The sequence below is a fragment of the Enoplosus armatus genome, chromosome 2 (genome assembly GCF_043641665.1).
Source record: "Enoplosus armatus isolate fEnoArm2 chromosome 2, fEnoArm2.hap1, whole genome shotgun sequence".
NCBI classification, from domain to species: Eukaryota; Metazoa; Chordata; class Actinopteri; order Centrarchiformes; family Enoplosidae; genus Enoplosus; species Enoplosus armatus.
In genome coordinates, this window is record NC_092181.1 from 13,339,276 (window position 1) to 13,365,038 (window position 25,763).

A 25,763-nucleotide genomic window follows, 5' to 3' on the forward strand; every position below is an offset into this window, starting at 1 on the left:
TTTAAATTCTTACTAGCGATTACCAGGGCTCCATCGTGGACCCACTGAGGTCCCCGGACCCCAGCTTGGCAACCGCTGCACTATAGGGCATGCTCCTCGGCGTCAGGGCTGGATGGAGGCATGGACAAGAGAGAAAGAGAAGAGGAGGAGGAGGAGAGCAGAGGAGAGGTGAGAGGTTGCAGCTGAGTTGCATGGGATGCTGCTGCATAGGCTCCATCGCTCCATCCCTCCCTCGGAGAGAATGGAAAAAACAAGGAGTGGTTATGTGATTCCCCTACAAGCGGGAGGAGAAGCGCACGGGAGAGAAAGGAATAGCAGGGGAGGGGAGGGGAGGGGGGGCGTTTCCCTGCACAGTATAGCCCATTCTCACACTTCAGCATGGATACAATGTATGGCATATGGAGCGGCTTCTTCTGGGGAGCTGACGTGAAGGGTGGACATGGCGGTAAGTTGAATATTTTTCGCTGGCATTTACCATGAAAAGCGTTTTTGGACACAGTTCACAGCGCGGCGTTGCTCGGGGTCCCATCACTTCACAGCGTCCCGATATTTATGAGGTGTTTGCTGATAAATCCCTGAAGTGAAGAAAACAAGACTTGTGGATTTAAGCTTTGGGAGCCTTGTTTGTAGCACGGCGTGGCATTGGAATTGACGCCCGATCAATTTTCTCGTTGGCACGCTTTGTGATTTGCTAACTAAACAGGTTGGTCCCATCAGCGTCGCTCCCCAAGTTCCTATCAAAATGACTTGATGAGATTTGCACCTGCACGCAGCTTAATGTTTAACCAACAGCATGTCAGCGCGCCTTCCTCCTTTGTAGCCTGTTAGATATAAGGCGGTTAAAAAAAAAAAAAATCTCTTTCACACTCCCTGCAAAGGGTTAAAGATTCAATCCACGCTTGCCACTCTTGAACTGGGTTCTCCTTGTCAGTGGAAGCGGATGTATTTACAAACAAAGAAAGCTTAATACCCAAGCCTGTCACGTAGAGGACAGGTGCTGGCTATCTGCAATTGTACAGTGGTGTGTGGTTGTCTGGTTATCTGGGCTAGTAGGCCAACTGGAGCCTATATGCATTTAGGCCCAGCAAGATTAAGAAAACCAGAGTGTCTCTGTTAAGTTTGTCACTGAAAGTTTGGCCAAAGAGGCAGAGAGGGTCGTTTCTTTATTCTGCACTCTAGGCTGAATTTGTTGCAATAGCCATCACCGGGTCATTTATATATTTATTTTTTGTCTGGGTAGTGACTATTATAGAGTCCACAGTGTAGCCAGAATGACTGGAAAGATTTGCTGTTTGCAGGCATAAGCATAAACATCCTCATAACAGCGCCTTTAGTTCCAAGCAATTAAGCAGTAATGTGCAAGCAGCAGCCCAGTGTCCGCTCAGTCTCTGTCTCCATCTCAAGCCTGTCTTGTCTTTGCCTCTGGCACAGCCACTTGTGATTCTGCATCCAATCTGAAACACCAGGTACATTAAAGGATTGATAAGTCTGTTGCGTCAGACACAAATATGAAACACAGACCGATTGCCTTTCATTAGGCCCTCCAGCTGGAGCCAGTCCACTTTCAATCCAGTCAATTCAGGAAATGGATTTTCTTATAAATGCAAACCAGATGTCTTCCGCCACGAAATAAAGTTCTTATCCAGTGTATACAGCTGTTATTGGGAATAAAGGTATAGTTGTAAATATGTGGACGGTCAGATTATTTGAATATGAAAGTAAAACTAAGGAGACACAAAAAGGCCTGGTCCATACATTCAAAACTGACTCTGCAGGCACACCCACTGTATGTGAGAGTCATTCTCTCATAGCTTGCCCCCCCCCCACCTCCACACACACAGCTAAAACTACACCGAAGCATGTCTTCAAATTAGATGGAGACATTCTGGTGACACCGAGCAGACACAGACGGGTCCTGTGTTGTGAAGAGGGCAGCAGCAGGGTGTATTTTTACACCAGATCTCTGACACCTACGTACATCTCTTCGCAGCTCTTGGTGAGAACAGAAGACACGTCCACTTGAGTTGTCATCATCAGCAGCCCAGACATGGACAGTTGGCATGGAGGAAGAGGCAGGAGGCGAGTAGAGAGGACTAGAGGATTGTAGGTAATGAGGGAGACGAGTGTCAAGATCTTCTTGACGTGATGGCTCCAACTAGTTTTGGCACTTCCCTTGCAATGACAGCGGGTTAGGATGTAGACTATCACAGGTGTGAGTGAGGCTAGAGGATTGTCAGTGGCAAATGGGAACTTTCCGGGAGTGTCAGGTCTCATGGTGTGCAGCTTTGATAGACGAAGGGCTACAAGAGAAGAGGAGCGTGTATGGTTTATGCATGCGTCTGAATGGATAAACAAGCTGATCTGAGGATGAGAAAGTAGGGACGAGAGGGGTAAAAGGGTAAACACAGATGATTAGAGAGGAAAGGTTAAGGGGGGGGGGGGGGGGGGGGAGAAAAGAGAAAGAGAGAAACAGTCATGTCATGTTTGTGAACTAGCCTGAGTTTTCCAGGGGGAGCTGTCTGTGGTGCTGATGCAACCCCCACCCCTCCAGTCTCCCCCACCTCCCCTTTTCCCAATGACTCTCCTTCTCTCTTTCTCTCTCCTCCTCAGCCGTTGATTGACAACTACTGTGTCTCTAATTGGCAAGTGTGGATAAGGAAGAGTCGGGCACTCTCCATGGGACAGACCAAGGAAAAGAGAAACAGAGTGTGTGTGTGTGTGTGTGTGTGTGTGGAGGTGGGGGGGGGTTCTTCCAACAGTAAGTGAGAGAGGAGAGGAGACAGAGATAGGTAGACGGAGATAGATGGGGAACAAGAATGACGAAAATGGAATGAAGGAAGGCATGAGGTGAGGAGGAGGGGATGGAGGTGAGGGCTGAACATCTGTTTGGTAATCAGTCTCTCCCCTCAGTGCAGTGTAACACACACTGACACCTATTTGATAATTGGTGAGCCTGCCCTCTCCCTCAGCGCTTGGCTAAACGGTTGCTTGATACCAGGGAGAGCAAAGGGACTAGCTGTTGGCACTGCAATCTGTTTACTTGGTGCAGCTCAGGTAAAGATGCATAGCAGGCTGTCTGTGTGTGTGGCGTATTGCGTAAAAGCTTACAATCGGCTTATTAGACTAACAATGTACTCACGACGTGACTTGAAGCGTGCGTGAAATGTGTATTATGACCTCAGAGAAATGCTGCTGCATTGTTATTCAAGGATAAATGGTGTCTTTTGTCTTTCTTATCCTAGGTGCAGTCCTTAAAGATTTGCCTCCACGCAGACCTCCTCCTTCCACGCTGCAATCTTATTCAGAGCGCAGGATGAGCTGAAAGGATGCACACAGAAAAGGAGAATGAGCTCCAGAGCTCACAGGAGAGAGAAAGGAATGGAGGGGAGGAGGTGGGCCTCTTTGCTCCGGTCTCGACCACGGGTATTCTTGGGTTGATAATACAGATGTGGATGTTATTGCTTGAGAATACGCGTAGTCGAGTGGAAGCTTTATCATCTACAGTGGACCAAAAGCAGAACTCTATTCAGTAGAGTACAATGACAGAGACCAGGCAGACACATATAAATGTATAGCCAAGCCGAGGAGGTGACACAGACATGGGGTGGTTTTTAATTGAGCATCCAGAGGTGACTTTTTATGGGAAAAAGGCTTATTTTGTTCAATCAGAGAGGTTTTTAAATAGAACGCAATCAGGGCTAGCCAAATCAAATCCAGCCACTGAAAAGGTTTTTATCATCGTAGGTTTATCAACCATGTCACTCTTCACACCTGTGGAGGAAATTAGTTTGTGTCGCCGGCCAGATTCAGCCTCTCCTGCAGAGGCGCTGGTGGGGTTAGACTTGCACCATGCCACTAAGCTAAACCCCCCAGGCATTAGTTCAGGGAGCTTAACACAGAAGTCTTCATACTCAGACGTTAATTCCAAACCTTCTTGATTACATACCCTTGTCAGTCAGTCGTGCACACAAGTGAGCCCATAATCTTATCAGTTGATGAGGGTCTTTCACAGCTCTTCACACTCTGTGCCAAACGTTTTCCTCATACTGAACAGGAATTTGAAGTTTGCAAAATTTGGTGCCGAAAATGGCTTTCTGTGGGTCCCCGGACGTAAACGATTGCGATGCCCCGGGATGTTACATTTTTAACTGCACATAACCATCATCCCACTGCACTACCGACTACTCTTGCACTCCTATTTTTGACTCCCCGGCTCCTGCTAAAAATGTGTGCGAGTTTGATGCCTTTAGCAGCAACAGGAGACAGTAACACATGAGGACATGTCAAGGCTTGCACCCGTTGCTGACATTTCAGCATTCGGCTCAGCTGACTGGCTGTCATGATGGAGACTAAGAGTCACACACACACACACACATATCAACTGCATGAGGGTCCACATGATCTACATGCCAGTAGGGAAATAGGCGATTGATGGATCTTATGAAAACAAGCATACAGATAGATCCCCATATATATTCATGCACACACATTGCAGCCAGGTTCACTGGGTCCATGTGCCAGTGGGGAAATAAGGGATTGATTGATTTTATGGGTAACTATTTTTAGTCAGAATGATGGATGTTTATGTCTTTTATTGATCAAGTTGAAGTGTGGGTCTGAAGAATTCTTGCACGTCAGAGCACACTGATTAATCAAGGTAGCAAAGGTGTTGGAATAAAACATCCTGAATTACATTTTTGGTACATTAGCATTATTGCGGAGTATTATAAATTAGAAAATCATTGCAATTTCAGCAATATATTAGCATCTGTTTGCAAATGTGCCCATGATAAACTACACTCTTATCATTTACTAATCCATGACTTCTTACTACTGCGTAAGCAAATCTCTTATTTATTAGCCCAGTATGTAATTATAATTTATAAAGGATTTCACACTGACGTTGTGTAAACTTGTTGATTGTGCAAAGCCGTTTCTTTGGTTTTGTGTGTATTTGTGTATGCATGTGTGTGCTTCTAAGCAACAAAATGACTATTGTGAGCACAGCTCCAGGTGCCTAGCAACCGAATCGCTCTGTTTCCTTGGCAACAGTTGCCTTGCACTCACTGTGTGGGTGATTGGCAGCCTTGACAACAGAGACGGAGTGACACTTGACCTCGCGTGCTGAATGGGAGAGGAGAAAGAAGGAGCGAGAAATAGAAGAGAGGGGGAGGGAGTGGGAGGGGACATGCAGAGACAGATGAGAGACTAAGTGATAATCATTCCCCATTGTAATCATCTTCCAGCATGTTTCATAAGGCGTCGGCAATACCTCTCCAGCTGGGGTCCATCATCAAACACAATACACAGTGCAGTGCGCGCATGCACGGACACACTCTTCCTGGGTGGAGAGCCCAGGCAGGCACTCCACATCTCATCTATTATCACTCAGCCCTGCCTGGTGCACAGCCCTGCTACACTGTGTCTTCTTTCATTTGTGATCTGCTACATCCTGTGCTCTGTGGGAATGAATGGATACTGGACTCCTAAAAATGTGTCACGGTCACAGATGCCACAGGAGAGTAGATCAGAAGCTGTGCACAGAGACATTTTACTTTGAAAGTGTCTTTCACACCTTTGAATTTAAGCGCTGTAATTACCAAAATGTGCTTTTGGTGGTTCTCCATCCGCTCAGTATCTGATGGTGTCCCAGGTTGTCTTTTAATCAAAAAGCACACTCTTCATGGCTGACTACACCTGTGTATAATGATAAATCAAAACTGGAACAGTGGAAGAGTAGAAGCTCAAACAAAAACCCACATTTGACTTCAACTTTTGCTATTAAGTCTATTTTATACTCCACACCAGTCAAATTGTCCCAGTACTGACAGTACTTGCACAGTAAAGTATCTGTGGATACGTTTTCTTAATTAAATCTCAATTTCTTTGACAGTTCATCAAATAGCAACTGTAACTCTGAGGTTGTTCCTCCATTTGTCACCAGCTGGTGGTGCTCAGTGCTGCACAGGATGTTAGATGCCCTGTAAGATCAGATCACTGCCTTTGGTTTCATATTCCCTCGTAAAAATAAATAAGTATCACGTTTAAATCACATAAAGGTTACACAACCACCCCAAAAAGAAAAGAATAAAAAAATTCCAAGGAGGGTGTGTGTCAGGTTTTTAAATATTTCGCTCACTGCTTCAACGGCAATCCTTTGTGTAACAAATAAATCATCTGATTTCAGCGCATTTGCTTCTTTATGCAATAAAATGAAAACCAACCAACATTTACTGATATCAAGTCTTATTGCTCCTTTATTTCCAAGATCACAATTATCGAATTCATTAAGTTTAAAAAACAGCTTGTTTTCATGCTATTCAACACTGGTGGCTGTTGCATAGGAAACACTTAATATCAACACTTGATTTCAGGATAAGATCACACTGTTCTCTGTACATATGCGCTGAATAACAAACATCATTTGTACTTGAAAATGTTTATTTCTTGAACATGTAAGCTAAAAACATACAACCAACTGAAAAAAAAAAACTGAATGATTTAAGAATGTATGTATGTATGAATGTAGCAGCTAAGCGTAAATCTCACATTTTCATTCCTCTCTCCAGTGGAATGACCTAATGTTGTGACACAACTGTCTTTAAGAGGATGAGGAGAGCTGTGGGTAATTATTAGCGAACACAACCCGTAACATCAAGCCTGACCTGTGTTGACATTCAACCAAAGAAGAAGTTCACTCCTACCTACATTTTGTTAAGTCTGGCGGTGCAGCCTACCTGGAAATGAACCTCTCCAACTACAGTAGGTCCTGCTGCTCAGTGTCAGAGTGTACGATACAGAATGAGTGTGTGGAAAACTCCCTGTTCTCTGTTTTCAAACTGTTTCTGTCAAGATCCACATATTCACACATCTCTTTGTCATCATAACCAAAAAGATACTTTTTTTTCACATCAAAAGGATGGGAGCCCATTCTCCTACACTTCAGGTCTCTGGTGTAAAATTATATTTGTGCAGCTAATAATATCTAGCAGTTATAAACAAAATAAAAAGCAGGACACATTTGTTCATAATCATCAATAACTACTACTTAAAAAAGGCCTACACTGCATCTAAAAGATCTTTGCAGCCCATCCAAAAAGAAAACAAAAATTGAAAACAGAAAGTCCCAGGTTGCACTGCAAATAACAAATGATGCAATAAATCTCAACAGTCAGAGCTGGAGTTGTGGCTTACACAGAAAGAGAAGTCAGAAGACAAACGGAACGTTTTAGAGCCGCTTCGTGCTGAATAGTCAAACTGCTGTTCACACATCTGTAAATCTCAAGTGACCATATGGAAACCTGAGAATAATAAAAGTTTCATAAATGTCCTCTGACCAGCTTGATCGTAATGGGCCCAGGACCGCCAGCCACATCCTCGTCCCGTTCCTGAAAAGACATCCAGCTCCATGAGGGCTACTGATTGGCTGCTTCACAGGCATCTATCCAATCACTGTACACGTCAACTGGCTCTGACAGATCTGAAGAGCGATGGATTAAGGATAAAACGAACTTGTCACGTAAGAGTAAGAGAGCAGGATGATAGGAACTTTGGGACTCAATCCAGAAGAGGAAACAAAATATAAACGCTTGCCAGAAAAGTAACATAGTATAGGATTATAGGAGCAGGAGAAGATCAAATGGAGGTGACAGTCTGTCGCCTGCACACAGGTAACTAGTTAGGGTTGTGTGGCAGTAAGCATAACTTTCTGTCGTCCGTGACTTTCTCTGTGATCGCATATTTTAAATGTCGAAATAGCCGATCACACAGTTATCTTCATTAGTATGTATTTATGTCAATTTTTTTCAAATGATATCGCAAAATAATTCGGTCAGCTGGGATTTACGTGTCCCACTCCTTACCAGATGTTGGCTGTGATTGCAGTTGTTGTTGTTTGCCAAATGAAGAGTGGATGAAGAAGTTATGGTGTTAGCAGAGATCTTTACGATAACAACCTGGAAAAGACGGTGTGGATGCAGTTTTTACGTGAAAACAGCATTTTACAGAGTAGACGCTTTAGTGTATATGTAGTCTGAGCCACCTCCATGTCAACTGGGCAATATTTTCTGATGAAGACTATGGGCCTGGGTATATCAGAACTAGGTCGTATGACGTTGGAAATCAAAAGTGTTAATACCTGTTCTGAACAGCCACACTCAAAGGAAGGAAGGAGCTGGTCGTCATGAGGGAGGGAGGGGGGGGGCACAACATTGTTTAAATAGTCTATGAAAGGCATTCATAGTGTTGCACTTGGCTGTTCACATGAAAAGTGACAGAAATAGTTGTGTAATGAATGAAAAAAGAGAGCTGGAGAAGTTCAAACCATGACTCCTTTGTCATCTCCACAGCTGGCCCATCATGGCATGTAGTGGGTGTGAATGACGGCTTCGGAAAATTACAGAAATGGTCAGACACAGCACCCCCCCCCACCCCTGACATCAGAAAGCTCCTTATGGGATCCGGCTAAAAGCACCTGAACAACCTAGAAAGTGGACAGTTTACAATATTTTGTTTAACTACACCTGGGATCGGCTCCAGCCCCCCCCCCACAACACCCACTACTATTGTTGAGACCAAGAACAAACTTTCACTCTAAAAGCTATTAAAAGCTATGGTATGTTATTAGTTAAAATGAGAAGATGTTCAAACTGTTCTGCAGTTCTGTCATTATTATTTTGTTACTGCATGAGAAAGAGAAAGTGGTGATGTTGTCTAAAACTCATGGGTGAATAAGGATACAGGTAATGGGGGTCTGGAACTCCTCCAAGCAGACTGTGCATGATATTATCCCAGTATTTCTGCTCCTCTCCCTGTTGACAGAAAAGACAGAAGAAAAGTTGGCAACAATCACGAATCAAACTCGAAGCAGTTGTCTGGGGATAGGTACTTAGTTAAATGTGAAGTACATTTTGACATCACACGACTTCTCGTGGTTGCAGAACGGACAGGTGAACTGAGAGTCCAGATCTCCCGTCATCTTCTTCTTCGGAGGTGGCTTTCTTTTGGACTTGCGGCGACCCATTGCACGCAAAGTGATTCAAGTCTGCGTGAGAAAGAGACAAAAACCAGGCAGCTTCAACAAGGAGAACACGTGCGATGGGTGAACACCACCAAAGACAAAATATGCGAGAATACTTGACTCGAAAACAACTCCAGTCAGCAGCTGCTACACCATATTGTTGTCGACCAAAAGTAGCAGGCTAACGTTAGCATGTTTGTTGTTGGGCTCCTGTACAACATAAATCGCCTTACGATAAAAAAGACGACTCAAATGGACATTAATACGTATTTGATGATTCCTTGACTGGCCGCTGCTAGTTAACATGTCGTGATTGTCAAATGCAGTCTAGTAAAAGTTTGATCTTGTTTACCTTTGGTTGTACAAAATACACGTTGCGGTAATGAGGAAAAGGCTTCCACAAGACCCGGCACCGGTAACTGTTCACGTTAAATGATTGGAGCACTCACGAGCGCTTCACGGTCACTCATTGGCTCCCTGACATGTCAGTTAAGTTGATTGGCGATGACGAGACAACGTGTGACACACAGCCCTATTCCCGCGTGGTGGCGACAGAAGCTAACTCTTAGGTTAGTTGTGTTAACTCTCATACATCTCGGCAGCTAGCGTGGTTTAAATTGCGTTTTTGTCGTAGCTTGTCTTCTTTCCCCCGTGTTTGATGTTGATGTGGTATGTTGACGTTACCAAATCACTAGCCAAAAACTAGACAACACCGGTTCAACAATGTTAGTTTAACTAAATGTAGTTTCTGTCATGCTTTATTTGGTTTAGCTGTTCTGCTCAGCACTAGCTACACCTCATTTAAATAGCTCATTTTGAACTTTTGCAGTCAGGATGTGTCTTCGTCAACAGTGGTGTTAACAGTGATGGAAGTATACTCAGATAGCAATACTACAAGTAAAAGCATTAGTATCAAATATTTTTAAAGTACCAACAATTATGCAGAATGGCCTTTTTCTGAATAGTATATATTGGATTATGGTTGTTGATGCATTAATGTGCAAGCATCACTAAAGTTGCAGCTAGGAATGGTGGAGCTAATTTGAACTACTTTGTGTACTGCTGGGTGGCTGAATCCATAAAAATACATCATATTTTATTAGTTGATTATATTTTGTATTAACAATCTGACTGCAAAGTAGCAAGTAACTAAAGCTGTCAAAATAAAGGTAGTGGAGGGAAAAGTAGTACCTCAAGTACCTCAAAATTATATTTAAGTACATTGGTAAAAGTAAATTGTGTAAATTAAATAAGTTACAGTTATAGAGGTTTCATGCAGAGTTACAGATGTATTTGATATACATGATATTAGCGCTCCAAATGCTGATTATTTTCATCACTGATTCGGTTTATCGTTTTTGTCTATAAAATGGTGACAAATGCCCATTACAAAAAGTGACATCTTCAAACAGACTACAACACAAAGATACAAAACTTACAAAGATATAAAATAGTGAAAAACCTGAAAGTCTTCAAAATTGAGAAGCTGGACGAATGGAATAATCAACTTGCTTCAGCACAACAAAACACATTCATGTGCAAAACAGATCATAGTTTACTGTTTAATAAAAAGTACTCACAGAAGCATTTTATGATCATATATAAAGATTAGAAAGTTTACATTATGCTGCATGTTTGGTTTTAAACATTATTTTGTCATGAGGTAATTGTCAGTGATGTGGACGCTGAAGGTGGTCGGCCTGGGTGTGGTGGCCCTCGCTCTCAGTCTGGAGCTGTTTGGGTGGCTCCTCCGTCGCCTCAGGCCTGCTGGAAGAACCCCCAATGAGGTCCTCTTCTTTCCCTCAGAGATTGCCTGTGTGGAGCACATCTTCACTCCCTCTGCACCGCAGTAAGTGAAACATAATCGTTGTATTGAGTAAAAAGAAGCTGTATATTATTTTCTCTGTATCGCTGTCAAGCATGTTGTGATAATGGCCACTAATGGCAAAAATTCACAGCCCCTAGATTTTTTCAGTAAGTGGATTTAGTCTGTGCAATTACCATTCCTCATCCTAATCGTCACTGAACAGGACTATTCTTTTATCTACTGAATACGTTTTTCACATAAAATTAGACCTAGAAAACCAGACTTAAGTATGAACAAGACCGCAGGGTTTTTGTATTTTTGCCAGCTTGAAAACTGTTCACAACTGACTTAACAACATGTCTTGCTATATAGAGCTATTGTAACCGGACAACTGGGTTCCTCACTTTCTGGACAACCTGGGTGAGAGGTGGAATATATAAATGGAAAACAGCATGGAGGATATTTAGTATTCCCTGTGGAAGATCAGCAGATAATACAATAAGTAGGCACACTCTTATTTTCTCTTGTTTTTTGCTCTTCCAGTTCCTGTTTTTGCTCGTTGCCTCATGGTGTAGAGACCTCTTTCTCCCGTCTTCTCCGCCACATCCTGTCTGCTTCCTCCTCTCTGGACTTGTGTATCTTTTCCTTTTCCAACATGGACCTGAGCCGGGCTGTGCTAGCGCTGTATAGCAGGGGCGTCGCCGTCCGAGTCCTCACTGACAAGGACTACTCCGCCATCACTGGCTCCCAGATAGGGGTCCTCCGCAAGGCCGGTGAGGGAAACAGATGTGTTTATTTTTTTAAATCATCGTGAAGTATAGTGCCGTGTGACTTTTAACAGTCACTGTGATGAAGCATCTTTATGTAAAAAAAAATCACAAATACAGACTGCATATTTAGCCCTTTACATAGATATTATTTGTTTAAAAAAAGTCACACAAACCTCTGTGGGGTCATTGTTATGGACTAATTTCACTTGAAATACGGGAAGGATGACTGGGGTCTTACTCAACATAAGGTGCTCACTCTGTGTTCTCGGACTACCAGTGTCATTGTCAGTAAGTCTCACAGGGTTCCTTAGTGGTGAATAAAGAGCTGATAGGAACTGTCTGGGTGAATGGAGGTTGCCACTACAAGCCCTCCTATGAGTCAGAGTAATCATGCTCTGAAAGCTCGGTGTCACGTGACAGACTCACACCGTCTCGCTTTCTCTCTCAGCCCTCTGCATTTAATAAATTACTGCCACTGCTTATGGTTAAGTAAGAATTAAGTAAGTAAGAAATTGGCAACAAGACTGCAAATTTCATTAGGCAGAGTGTTTCTAAGTGCGTGTGTATGTTGACTGCAAACCTCATGAGGACCGCTTTGGTGCAAAGGCCAATCAACTCCTCTTTTCATACTTTATCTGTTACGTTTTGTCATTGTCTGCAAAAAAAAAAACCTTTATCCTAAGCACAGTGCTGTCACTGGTTGGGGTAGTCCAGAGCTTATAAAATATTTCGCTCATAAGGGAGATATTCACTGATGCATGCAGGCTCTGAAAGGTCAGAAAAAAATTATGTTAAAGGGACGTCCTCTGGGCCGTCTGTGTCCTGGGGGTCAAAACTGGAAAGACATCGAACTTTTGCATTTACAGCTTCTCACCGTTCTTTCTGGCTCTCTTCACTAAAAAGGCATTTCCACTGAGCAATTAGAGGAGTCATGTTCCTTGGATGAGAAATGCTCAGAAAATTGACTATTAAAAACACATCTCTGGTAATTGTTTTTTTTTTTTTAAAGGGGGCATTCACTTAACCTTGCATATCTGATCTCCCTCTGAGTTTAGTCTGCAGTCTAATCTAAAATTATTTTGTTTGTAGCTACTTGGTTTATGTAAAATAGCTATTGCAGTTTTTTGTGAAGTTGCAATACTCAACAATAAGAGTAAATGCACATCTTTTGGGGTTTCAGAAGCTGATAGCAGTTTCAGTAAAAAATGATTTTGAGCTTGGCATGTTATTTTGTTGCGTAAGAAAAAGTCTGTGAGAAATCAAGTGAAATATATATGAAGGCCTTGGTTCGAAATTGTTTGTCAGATTTAATAGCTCCTTCTCAGGTTTTGTGTTGCACAATTTTTCCAGTTTTTCTTGCCACAAGATTTCTACTGCTCATGCAGAGCGAAAAACAACTGTCTTATGATTTCAAGGAGAGGATGAAAACATTCATGTGACCTTAAAGTGCTGTTAAGTGCTGCGTTGTGTTATAATCTTTTGATGAAATGGTGTTGCAGTGGCGTTGAATGGTGCACGTAGTGAAAGTGCAGAGTTTTAAATTAATCTCCTCTTCTACATATATTACAGGTCAGGTCAGCACTGTCCATCTAGAAACTCTTCTATTGGTGTTTCAATTTTAGAGGAGCTTCCAGGACTAAAGAGCATTATCCTTTATGTATTCACACAAAACACTGTATGTAGTATTTAACATCTCCATATTCTCATTGATATGCACAACCCAGAATTGTATAGCATATACTGGAGAAGAACAACACATCTCAAAGGCATTGAAGAACATTCTCCACCCTCCTCTCCATCTATCCTCTGCTCTGCAGGGATCTGTGTGCGCCGCGACGGGGGCTCTGTGTACATGCATCACAAGTTTGCAGTGGTTGACGGCCGACTGCTCGTCACCGGCTCCCTCAACTGGACGCTGAAAGCAGTGCAGAGCAACATGGAGAACATAGTCATCACTGAGGAGCCAGACCTGGTGCAACCCTTCATCAAGGAGTTCCAAAAGTTATGGGTGCGCAACGATCCGGCCCGATACCACCGCTCAAGTGACCAAAAACCTGCATGATGAATATTGAGAGTCAGAGCTCATGAACCTTTGAGGTAGAAGGTATGCATGTAAACTCTGGTCAGTCAGCTTCGCCACAAAATGTCTACAGAATTTAATTTTTTCTTGTTTCTTGACTTTGGAAGACTTGTTTATGTTAAAGCGACAATGTCACTGTTCAAGATGGAAGTTTATTTTAAATATGTACCAGAAAACTTGTGAGTTTGAAGTTAAGAGTTCCTGTTTGAGTCTCTTTTTTCTTCTATTTTACTGTTTACAGAAACAATGGCCTGTAGTAGTACTGTTTGGCACAGGCTTGAGGTCCAGTTTATGTCTTATTTTTTAATTCAAGTCTCTGTTTTTGATTTTGTGTGTCACTGGTTGACATTACGCAAGTACAGTTGCTTTTTTGAAACATCTCCACTTATGTGATCAAATTAATCTTCTTTCTTCATGCTCATTATGTAATCAGTAATCTATTGCATGATACGCCCCGCCCCACCCCCCCAGAAGTTAAAAGATTAGTTAAAGATTTGAGTTTAATGCCTTTATTTTAAACTGTATAACACAAAATTACACTGGCTGTAAATCAGTGTATTGTTTAGGGTGTGCTGCTGCACTATGTTTTGCCATGCACTATTAAAAACCCTCTTTCACGCTGCAGTTTTGGCAGGTCTGTTGCATCATTGCCCTGCAGCTGTAGTTTTTCTCGTGCTCCAACATGATTTACTCTCAAATTCACAGAAAAGCCTTACAGCACTGACACATGCAGCTATTTTCCATGCTCAACAATATCATTCTTTTAGGTTTGCAAACGCAAGTTGGGTTTAAACATGATTAATGTGCCTGGTGGTGCATGACTCCCCTGCATTGCTCAACAGTCAGGCCGATGCTTGTTGATTAAGGCCGGAACTGGTTTGTCTGACAGCAGACTTGTAATATTTCAGCAGTTTACATCTTGAAGTTCAGCGTACTAAATGGGAATGTTAGACTTTGCGAATCAGCTGCTATATTTTATCCACGGTATAGTGACCAATTTAACTGAGAGGTCATGAGTTTGGATGCGTTACTAGTGCGTAACGCCTGCGCCATTCAACAAACACTACAGCAGGGCCGCCTGAAGTTCACTATTGAAGCTGCGTCAAGTAGCTAGTGAGGGACAGAATAACACCGGAAATGTGGTCCTATAACCTTCAAATTAAAGGTTTGGCAGCACAAATGATCATGTAACGTGTCAGGTCAGTGGAGCACCACGCTGCTTATGCCAAAACAATTAGTCGATCAAACAGATGGTGTATTGACAGATAAAAAACCTGTTTTGATAATTAAGTAATCACTAAAATAATTAGCTGTTCCAGCTACTTAATTGAAGAGCATTAGTACCTGTCCTTGTTTTGTGTTTTTATTAATTTGAATATCTGTATTTTGAACGGTTGGTTGGTCAAAACAAGTTATTTGAAAATGTTACGTTGGACTCTGTGAATATGTATCGGGAATTTGTCACTAGTTTCCGACAATTGTAATCTCGATGATTAATCGATTCAACCAAATAACATATCACTTTGCTCCAAAGTTGCGTAAACAAATACCTTAAAATGTCATATATTTGCACTGACATATGCGTTTCATTTGGTTTGAAGTTTCAGAAGTTTAAAGAAAACTAGTTTTATTTTGAAAGCCTTCATAGGAAGTGTGTGTGTGTGTGTGTTCTGGCTGACTTGACTGCGGTTACACGGTGGGTGTCCCGGTGACAGGCACATGCACAGTCTGGAGATCCGGGAGCGGAGCGCCTAAAGAGGAGCGCCCGACAGCAGCGCACACCCATCGGCTTTCAGGTAGAGGGGGGAAGACCGCGGGAAGGACGGAGGAGACAGACTCACAAACAACATCCAAGGTAAATAACATCCACACAGTTTTCAGTAACGGCACAGGGTTTGTTTAAATGGCATCAGCTTGTAGTTGAGCTACCGTATGGTAAGGCAGTGTAGGCAAATTAGGCTAACTGTTGCAGAGTTAGCCTACATCTCGGAATATAATCTCTCTTTTATCGTTTATCAGTGTATCAAGCTGGTTTATATAGAAATAATTAGGTTGATTGTAAGTGTCAACAAGTGTCAGGACCCCTTGCGTGCTCATACAAACTGTAGCCTGGTCCTGCGAGGTGCACACCCCATTTCCATTAACTTCAGCTAACTTTAGACCAGATGTCAACATCTTGTCAACAAGTCATATCTTGCATAATGACGCGAAATGACCTGTTTTATTCTGTTAAAGTGAATGCATCCAGCGTCATAAACCTCCACACACCAGTTTGTACGTATTTGCATACTGATGTGTAGGCGCATGCGTGGACCTTGGTGCTTTGCTGCGTGTGTGCGGCAGCATGCCCGGCCAGTCCCTCTTTATGGTCTTTGGAAGCGGTAATGCTGAGCTGGTCTCCAGAGAGATCTCAGCAATCAGGGAGGAGTATAGGAGTCAGCTCAGCCTCTCTGACTAGGGAGGGGGAGGAGGAGGAGGAGGTGGGAGTGGTAGATGTGTGGATGTTCAGCCTCCTCATGATGCAGAGAGATGGAGGAAGGAGAGAGTGTGGAGTGGGAGAGAGGGCGAGATATGGATGGATGATGACAGGAGGGATGCATAGATGGATGAATATGAGAGAGAGTGTAAAGGATGATGAATGGGTGTGTGAGCGCGTTTGTGTGTGTGTTTAAATGGGTGTGTCAGCGGGTCGATGAATGGTCAGATGGGTGATGGATGAACAGCTCGTGGAGGAGAATGTATTGCCCCTCGACCCCCCCCCCCCCCCCCCCCTCCACCCTCCCCCAGCTCAGCATCCACGGATCCCATAAGTTTTGTAACGTGAGTCCATGTGACAAATGGACAGAGAGAGCAGCCGGTGACTGATAGAGGGAGAAACACCCTCTGGCCGTGATTCATAGCGCAGGGATGAGAGCTAGGAGGGATGAGGGAGGACGACGGACCATTTTTTAAAACAAACTCTCACATTTACCAACGTCAACATCTGCTCAGCTATAAGTGTGGATGCATTTCAGACATGCGAGTGTTTAACCTGAATTCTCAAATAGCTGAGATTCCTCACTCTGACATTCGAACACACGAGGACTGTCTCACCAATCTTTAAATAAGCCCGTATCAGCCAGAGATCGTACTCATTACTCATGTCAAATGCTTCTTTTTTTTTTTCAGTCCTTTTTCCTGCATGTTCTTGCCAGCATAAGCGATTTATCATCTGAGCACATAGTTGACATATTTTTTGCATGTTGCAAATAGTACACACGTTTATACACTGGTACAGGGGTAACCCCGGACTTTGCAAGAGCAAATACTTGTCCCAACTGCACAATTCACATTTCATCTCTTTTTCAGTTGTCATCATTTACATAATTCAAATAAAGTAAACATTAGACCAGAGATTGATACGTTGGCTCATCATTTGCCGTTGATTTGATTTCTCAGAAGCTATTCACTAGTACATTTCAGTGTATTTAATTGTTAATAATCACACTATTAACTTTCCCTCGACAATTATCTCTGTTGGATCAAAACAAATTCAGTTTATGGGAAACTATCATTACAGTGTGCAGATCTTTTGTCTGACTTCTGCATCAACTTTCACCACTGTAATGACATCCTTTTCTCTAGGCCTTTAAACTGTTTTGATTTACTTATTATTTTCTATTAGGGCTGCAACTAAGTGTTGTTTTCATTATCAATTTATCCTCCCCTAAAATGTTAGAATCTAGTGAAAAAAATCCCATCACAATCTCCAAAAGCCAGAGTTCATGTCATCAAATTGCTTGTTTTGTTTGAACTGTAGTTCAGAAGATATTCAGTTTACTGTCACAAGACAAAAGAAAAGAAGCAAATCAATTAGAAACTGAAACTAGGGAATGTTTAGCATTTTGCTTCAAAATATTATTAAAATACATAATAGAAAGATTATCAAGAAAATGTCGAAAAACAATGAAAAAAATAGCCCAAGGTGACACCTTCAAATGTCTTGTTGTGTCCGACCAACAGTCAGAAACCAAAAGATAGTCGATTTACAAAAATAGAAAAGCAGCAAGTCCTCACACACCACTGGAACAACAATTCATTAAATGATTAATCAGTTATCATTGATGACGATTAATTTCTGCTAATCGGTTTAACTAATGGTTTGATGGTCACAGGTTCTTTTCGAAACATTTCAAAATGACGGTGGATACTTGATTCATGGATGAGTTTCACAGTCTTATTCTCGAAGTTGGAGGTCTGACAGACGTTTCCTCTCCTCTTCTTCTGCCTCTTTTGACAGATGGCACTAGCCAGAGAGCCAGGGACGGGCCCGGAGCAGAGAGATGCGGCCGACCAAAACTTTGACTACATGTTTAAGCTGCTGATCATCGGCAACAGCAGCGTGGGGAAGACCTCCTTCCTGTTCCGCTACGCAGATGACTCCTTCACTTCGGCCTTCGTCAGCACAGTGGGCATCGACTTCAAAGTCAAGACCATCTACAGGAACGACAAGAGGGTCAAACTTCAGATCTGGGTGAGATGGAAAAATACACTAAGACATTGTTCTTTGAAAAGGAAGGTTAATTACTTAATTTCAGTGACATATAATTCAGCGATGACACAAACACATCTCTCATAACATAGTTTTGAAATGTATTTACTGTCACTGCGTTCCGTGTGCCATTTATGAAAGTGTAAAATGAGGTGTAGAGCTGTTCAGGAGCACACTTTTTACAGATATTTTCTTTAATTGGACTACATACGAGTGTAAAAAAGAAAACTAAATGAAATGGAGAACAAGAGTCAGTAGAAAAAGACAGAAAAATAGCCAGAAACAAAAGTAGTAATATTGTCATTATTCTGCATCCTAGTAAAGTGATGTACAGTATAAAACTCCCACTCTCCAAAAGTTAGAATAGTGTTAGAGCAGTCATTATACTTTAATCGTTTGTTTCTACTCATGAGTAGATCAAAAGACAAAGCTATGTGGCTCTTTTAGTTTATTGTAGTTTAAAGCAACATATTTAAAATCAGTAGAATAATAGGAACTGGTTTGGACATTGTTCGCTGTAGCAAATTATTCTGGCATGAAAAAGAATCAGCTAATAAAAAAACTTTCCTTCACCTTCCTGCTTTCGAACTGTTTGGTCTGGTTTCTCCTCTGCAGCAGGAAGAAAGAGTGGAGGTCTGGCAGATAAGACCAGTACAAACTGATAGATGTTTGCTCAGCGCAGAAGCTGAGAACTAAAAGCTGGCAGACAGTGTTACAGTTTGACCAGATTTAACTCTAATTAATCTGGCACACAAACATTTAGAGAGAAAAAATGTGAAAACCTTGATACGTGTAGTTTCTTTTTTACCACTCAGATTGTGATATTTTTTATTTTGTGCTTGTTTTTTAACTGACATCACAAAGGCAGACAGCTGGGAAAATGAGCCACCTTGTTTGGCCTCCAGTTTATAGCTCATTTAATGTCTGCACCTTAAGCAGTTAGCCCGGGGCAGGTTCTGTTGGACCAAAGCCAGGTATCTGCAAACAGACACTTTTAGGAGTCATGTGTGTCACTGAAAGTGGATGACAACAATAATATTTTTGCATTGAAGGTGTTAGTATTTGCATATCTTTACTGTATATTTGACTGTGTCCATGCTCCTGAAAAATGGAAGGTGTCGTGGGAATTTCAGGAAAAACAGAAGACTGGCAACAAGGGAGTAGTTCTTGTGGAAGGCTTCAGACTTTTTTCTAGAATTATAATATTTGCAGAATTGAAAACAACATGGAGACCTTGACGCACAAAAATGTTGTTTTAGGTGGGTTAGTGCAGAATTGGCCACCTCTCCCATTCATTACAAGGGATGTTATTTTGTTATTTTGGTTTTACAGATTTTACAGACATTTTCATGTATCTATGTTTAGGAAAGATGGCCAAAATTGACAGACTACAGTATATCAGTGTATGGATCACACTCTACTGTCCTGCAATGAAGCATAGAGACGTTATTCTCTCCATGAAACCCCCCAAAAGCCAACCCACTGACGGCTGTGTTATCATTCAGTTTAACAAGGATAAAGAAAAGGACCAAAAATGTCTGTGTTGGCCACCTCTTGACAAAAACAAGACTGAAAAGAACAAAAATGTCCCTAGATGAGCCGGTTTAATAGGATTAGGAGTGTAGTTAGCCTACAGCTGAGGTGCCGGTTTAGAAAGAGCTGTGACATTCACGTCCCTGAGGTCTAAAGAGCTCATAATTTCCAGTAGAACGCTCAGGAAGCTTTTTCATCCCCCAAACCAGATAAAAAAAATTATACCGTACAGAGAAAACAGGTTTGACAGACAATATATCAGCAAAATTGAGTATAAAACGCTGCAGTCTGTTTAATGTCAGAGCTGTAATTTATTTGAGGTGATTAACGGCAATTACCTGGGGTTGAGAGGTTCTAAAATACAGCTTCACCCAAAGGCAGAGTGAATCGTGCTTTTGAAAGCTTTGTTACACAACACAGACTGTTTATCCTCACCCCACTCCTTTGCTTTGCCCTCTTACACGCCGCTGCCTGTCATGGATGTGGCGTAAACTAATTTCTCACACTCTGGAGTTTAATGACAGCTGATGTTTAACATCGTCCCCCGACGGCAGGGTTCATGAAAGATGCATGGGTTTGAGCTGCTGGAGATGTGCTTACTGCGCAGACTGACACCCAGGACAGATCTATTACTGGATGTTAGTGGAAGGCGAGGACTCACCCACAGTGCTCCGCTTAGATGAAAGTAATACATCTTTTTTTTTTTTATGTATTCAGCATGGCATGCCTCTTCTGCTCTGTTTAACAATGATACAGTTGCATACTTTTACACGAGGATGCTGCCAAGTACAAGTAAAATGTTATTGGCTGCTTGAGTGGGCCATTAAAACAAGCTCAACTCATTTTGTAAAACCCTGCACCAAAGTTGGGTATGCGAGGGTTTGAGACAGTGGTAACATCTTCCACAGTATGGCCCCTTCGACATATCCTGTGAGAACATTTCGACCTATTAGATTCATCAGTTAAAGTGTTATTTCCTGGTGCAGTTACCATTTAATGCTTTAACAGTTTCCCCACAGTTAGACAGGAGCATAAAGAAGAAGAAAAATAACATCTTCAGACCTCATTTTGGTCCCTTAAGGCATAGCCACAGAGCATATCCTGCTGTATTTACAGGGTGTGGCAACATCAACACATGACGGGAGGGATTAACTTCTGTTGCAAGAGAGTTAATGATTCACCTTTTCTTCTCGGGACACCCAAGTTAACCATTTGTTTTCTTCCCTCAGGAATATTATTATATTTTCACGAGTTTAGTTCATTGCACTTATGAACTTATTGGAGCTGAGTTTTGTCTTCCTGTCCCCCAGCCTACAATAACAGCTGTGTCCCAAATCCATACTACATACTTATTATATACAGTATATTCCCCTATTCCTTTGAGATGTGGTTTAATTGATAAAAGTCATTGATCCCAAAAAAGACCCAGAATTTCTCAGGTGTGTTGTTTGTGTTTACAGGACACAGCAGGACAGGAGCGCTACCGGACCATCACCACGGCTTACTACAGAGGAGCCATGGGATTCCTGCTAATGTATGACATCACGAGCCAGGAGTCGTTCTGTGCTGTGCAGGACTGGTGGGTAAACCTCCAGATGTGTATATTAGTACGTGTGTGTGTTGTCCAATAGGTGAAGGCATTTGTAAAGCTATGTGTTGTCCCATGAAATTGATTGTTTGGAGTTTTTTTATTTTATTTGTTGGTGTCCTAGAGACACCCTGATCTGTCACTATGTGTTTAATACGTTTAAACTAAACTTGGGGGAAATTGTTTCATTCCAGTAGTAACAGGATACAGCAAAGAAAAATAGCATATATCCGTAGACACAGTCCTTCATAAAAAGGTACACATTTGACAAACTTCCAGTCATTGTGAAATATTTACTGTATTAAAGTAAAAGAGGAGTTGTATTAGTAATACTTGAAATAACCGCAAATTACGAAATATATATACACAGTGGTGGCCAAAATTCATAATGTTCATGAAACATGCAGGTGGTTGCTCTGAGCACAACAAATATCAGATGAAGTGAGTCCTACTGTTTTTATCCACTTTTAACTTTAATATTTGGTATGTCCACCTTTTGCAATAATTACAGCAGCACATCTCTCTGGCATAGTGTCAATGTATTTCCTGAGAACTTCAACACTAATGTTATCCCATGCCTTCTGCAACTCAAGCCAAAGGCTTTCCTTTGAATGTACAATAGATCTGTCCAGTTTATTTTCCAACTCGCCCCAAATTTGCTCGATGGGGTTGAGGTCCGGACTTTGAGGGGGCCAGTCCATCATTTTCGATGTTCCAGCAGATTCCTTCTGTCGCAGGTAGTTCTGGCAATAGTTAGAAGAATGTTTAGGGTCATTGTCCTCTTGGAAAATAAATCCAGGCCCAATAAGACGACTCCCAGATGGTACTCCGTGCCTCACCAGAATGTTGTGGTATACTTTCTTATCCATGATGCCATCAATTTTCACTAAGTCACCCGTTCCTGAGGCTAAAATGGCACCCCACACCATAATACTACCCCCTCTGTGTTTAACTGTTGGCAAGAGACACTCATTATTATATCTCTCCCCCTCCCTCCGTCAAACATACACTCTTCGCTTGTTGCCAAACTGTTCAAACTTGGACTCATCAGTCCACAACACTTTATACCAATCTCCCTTTGTCCATTTCTTGTGTTCTTTTGCAAATTTCAGGCGTTTCACTCTATTTTTCTCTTTCAGTAATGGTTTCTTTGCTGCTATTCTGCCAACAAGTCCTTCTCCCAGTTTCCGACACACAGTTCTTGAAGACACTGTCGGTGTTGAGCTCGTCACGCAGTTCTCGTGAGGTCTTTCTTCGGTCCTTAAGACTGAGAGTTTTGAGTTGCTTCACTTGTCTGTCTAAAAGTTTCTTTTTTCTGCCTCTCCCCTTTCGGTTCTGGTGTGAACTGGTGGCATCATGGCGGTCTAAAGTGTACTTTACAGTGCTTGGACTGCATCTCAAGTCCTTGGCTGTGTGGCGGAAACTCCAGCCAGCATCAAAAAGGGCCTTTATTCGAACCCGTTGCTCACACGTTAGCTCCTTCTTCACCTTAGCCATGTTCAAAGAGCAATATGTGCTTCAAGACTACTTCTAGAGGCTTTGCATTTATACCAATTGGTGGTGTGGCCTCAGTGACAAAACCCTGATGTTACCAATCACTTAATGAGCACGATAGGCCTTGTACATTCAAAAGAATCACACAGCTGTGTCCTAAGACTCTTGCAGCACCATCAATTTTATGATGGCTCTATTCTATGGTTTATAGAGCATAATGATGACTTTGTAGATATTTCATTTGTTTTATGGGTATTTTAATGGCCAATTCAACAAAAACAACTGACACTTAAATATGCCAAGTGTTCTAATAATTTTGGCCACCACTGTATATATATATATATATATATATATATATATATATATATATATATATACACATCATTTTCCTATAACTCACAGCTCCTGTTACATCAAACCACTCTAAAAATACTAACATTTATACTAACAAGTGTTTTTACAAACATGTACTTAAAGTATCAAGAGTAAAAGTACTTGTTGGGCAGAATGGCCCCTTTCAGAGTGTTATGTATTATATACATCATAGTATTGGAATATTATTACAGATGTAACAAGTAAGCAGCATTTTAATATCCTAGAGTTCATTTTAAAGGTCCCATATTGTACAAGGTGAGATTCCCATGTCTTGTTTGATTATAAAGCAGGTCTAGGTGTTATATAAATACTGTGAAAGTATCCAAACGCTCAGTCCACAGAGAAATGCACACAGCCCGTATTCAGAAACTGTGCCTTTAAACGAGCCGTCAGGACTTCCGTAAGGTTGTGATGTCACAACTACACAGTTACCACACTAAGCCACGCACGCCCCCAACAGGTCACCTGCTGCAATGAAAGCACGCCCACAAAGTACAGGGCCCCGAGGGTGAAGGAGGAGGAGGAGAAGATAAATAAGGACTTTTTTGAACTTTGAATCATGCAAAGCTACTCTAGTCGATCCCCAGAATAGAAATATAGAGCTGAAATTAGCACAATATGGGACCTTTCCACCCTGTGGTAGTTTAATCCATAACGATATATCATATTTTGTAAGCTGATCATATGTTTTGTATATAAAATTAGAATAACTATTAACTTTACCTTTCAGATTAATGTAATGGAGTAAGAAGTTCAATATTCACCTCTGAAACGTAGCGGAATGGAAGTATAAATAAAATAGCATAAAATGGAAATACTACAGTATAGTGGTTGTGAAAATGTTGTGTTGTTGTTACCCAGGGCAACTCAGATCAAGACGTACTCGTGGGGCAACGCTCAAGTAGTGCTGGTGGGCAATAAGCTGGACTTGGAAGAAGACAGGCAGGTCCCCGCTGAAGATGCCGAAAGACTGGCTTCAGAGCTCGGTCAGCACACACACCTACACACACACACACACACACACACACACACATTTCACATCCTCAGCAAGAACACACAAACCAAATATCACTTAATAATCGCTCATAACCCTTCTTGCTCTCTCTACTCTCTCCAGGCTTCCAGTTCTTCGAGGCCAGTGCCAAAGACAACATCAACGTGAAGCAGGTTTTTGACAAGCTGGTGGACGTCATCTGTGAGAAGATGAACGAGAGCCCGAACGGCGACGTCAGTACGCCAGTCAATAACAAGGGAGGGGACCTGAAGGAGACGCCCCGCAGCAGCCAGGGTGGCTGCGCATGTTGATAACTGGCAGTGGAATTTCATAGAAAGCGGGTTTCATAGTCACACATACAGATACACAGATCGTCAAAAATCTATCATTGCGAATGTACTTTACTTTATATTACTGCAATACTGTCATGGATGCTTGCCCCCCCCCCCCCCCCCCCCCCCCAATCTTTTCCCAAATTGGTGGCGACTCTTCATCATAACTTGAATGTGACTGTTACTGTTACACTGAGATGCCAAAGAGCTGCACTGAGCAGCCATGCCTTTTGCCCGACACCTCTGCTCTATTATTTCTTGTTTAGTGAGTGAGCAGCACCTGTTTCAGGTGATGATGTGAATGAAAAGCAATGAACCAAATCAGCATGGCGTGGGCGTCACTGTGATTTACTTGAGTCATGCTGCCCCCTTGTGGGTGTTGCATGAAAATGCGTCACTGTGACTCTTTGCTCCACACTGTGTATCCTGTGAACTTGCCCCATGTAATCCTGCTGAGGAAGAAGGCTCGCTAACTGTTCAGTACAGAGTCAAACATACCTGAAAGGTGCTGTGTCATTCCAGGTCTGTGTGCGTAGTCCAGACTTGTTGATACTGTTTTGGAGGGATATTCTCATTTGCTTTTAATTTATATTTTTCTGTTTTTTTTCTTTTTGTACCTTTAATGGTTAATGCTAGTTCAATATTTCCTTTGCTCGGTTTATTGTGTCCCTCTAAAAGTTGAGATTAAAAGAATGTGGATCTATACAGTATGTCTGTTGGTTTTCATTTGTGTGAAGTAATTCAGAGGTATCTTTCTGTATAAACAGCACTTCTAAATAACAGGAAAGGTTTGATAGTTCTCCACATGTTTCTAAGCAGTGTTGACATTAAGCCTCATACATCCATGTCATACATTTTATCCCCAAAGTGTTTTTCTATTCATTACAAAATGAAACACTCATCAAGTTTGTGTTTATCCCCACTATTAAATGCTTAAATTCTTTGGATTGACTCCTCTTTTTAAAATAGTCCTGTGTTTATGAGCTTTGTGTTAACTGTAAGAAATCATTATTACACATTGACATTTTTATTTTGACTTTGGAGTTCCTGGTCATAAAGGTTTCTGTTCTATTTTTGGAGGGACTTTGGTCACCAGGAAATGGTGCTTACCCCAAAAGCAAAGTTAGTGACGGGCATGAACTCTTTCCCTGTGTGTGTGTGTGTGTGTGTGTGTGTGTGTGTGTGTGTGTCTGTGTGTGTGTCTGTGTGTGTGTGTGTGTGTGTGTGTCTGTGTGTGTGT

The 25,763-nt window shown here is 41.9% G+C and overlaps 3 protein-coding genes across 4 annotated transcripts; 2 read left to right on the forward strand and 1 right to left on the reverse strand.

Moving 5' to 3' along the window:
• Positions 1-6,239: 6,239 nt before the first annotated feature.
• On the reverse strand, positions 6,240-9,425 carry LOC139297314 (transcription elongation factor 1 homolog). Its single transcript, XM_070919937.1, has 4 exons — positions 9,372-9,425; positions 8,907-9,043; positions 8,740-8,810; positions 6,240-7,480 (listed from the first exon to the last, which is right to left on the reverse strand). Exons 2-4 carry the CDS (start codon positions 9,020-9,022, stop codon positions 7,416-7,418), a joined length of 252 nt encoding a protein of 83 aa, XP_070776038.1. The 5' UTR covers positions 9,023-9,043; positions 9,372-9,425; the 3' UTR covers positions 6,240-7,415.
• Positions 9,426-10,692: 1,267 nt separating this feature from the next.
• On the forward strand, positions 10,693-13,658 carry pld6 (phospholipase D family, member 6). Its single transcript, XM_070926588.1, has 3 exons — positions 10,693-10,868; positions 11,370-11,599; positions 13,414-13,658. The coding sequence occupies exons 1-3, from the start codon at positions 10,696-10,698 to the stop codon at positions 13,656-13,658; spliced, it is 648 nt and encodes a 215-aa protein (XP_070782689.1). The 5' UTR covers positions 10,693-10,695.
• A 1,757-nt stretch (positions 13,659-15,415) lies between these two features.
• rab3da (RAB3D, member RAS oncogene family, a) lies at positions 15,416-24,614 on the forward strand. 2 transcript variants are annotated; one of them, XM_070911952.1, is made up of 5 exons: positions 15,416-15,531; positions 17,956-18,189; positions 21,201-21,319; positions 24,059-24,183; positions 24,315-24,614. In XM_070911952.1, the coding sequence occupies exons 2-5, from the start codon at positions 17,956-17,958 to the stop codon at positions 24,500-24,502; spliced, it is 666 nt and encodes a 221-aa protein (XP_070768053.1). In that variant the 5' UTR covers positions 15,416-15,531; the 3' UTR covers positions 24,503-24,614. The 2 variants fall into 2 exon arrangements, with proteins under 2 accessions (XP_070768053.1, XP_070768063.1); XM_070911962.1 differs by lacking the exon at positions 15,416-15,531 and having other exon boundaries at positions 17,950-18,189.
• Positions 24,615-25,763: the final 1,149 nt, after the last annotated feature.

Bases quoted from the DNA above. Each gene is read 5' to 3' on its own strand.
- pld6 (XM_070926588.1), top strand. From the start codon at position 10,696: ATGTGGACGCTGAAGGTGGTCGGCCTGGGTGTGGTGGCCCTCGCTCTC. The intron at 10,869-11,369 runs GTAAGTGAAACA...TTGCTCTTCCAG, and splicing joins TTCACTCCCTCTGCACCGCA to TTCCTGTTTTTGCTCGTTGC. The intron at 11,600-13,413 runs GTGAGGGAAACA...TCTGCTCTGCAG, and splicing joins AGGGGTCCTCCGCAAGGCCG to GGATCTGTGTGCGCCGCGAC.
- rab3da (XM_070911952.1), top strand. From the start codon at position 17,956: ATGGCACTAGCCAGAGAGCCAGGGACGGGCCCGGAGCAGAGAGATGCG. The intron at 18,190-21,200 runs GTGAGATGGAAA...TTGTGTTTACAG, and splicing joins GGGTCAAACTTCAGATCTGG to GACACAGCAGGACAGGAGCG. The intron at 21,320-24,058 runs GTGGGTAAACCT...GTTGTTACCCAG, and splicing joins TTCTGTGCTGTGCAGGACTG to GGCAACTCAGATCAAGACGT.
- LOC139297314 (XM_070919937.1), bottom strand. From the start codon at position 9,022: ATGGGTCGCCGCAAGTCCAAAAGAAAGCCACCTCCGAAGAAGAAGATG. The intron at 8,811-8,906 runs GTACTTCACATT...TTCTGTCAACAG, and splicing joins AAGTCGTGTGATGTCAAAAT to GGAGAGGAGCAGAAATACTG. The intron at 7,481-8,739 runs GTATCCTTATTC...ATCGCTCTTCAG, and splicing joins GTTCCAGACCCCCATTACCT to ATCTGTCAGAGCCAGTTGAC.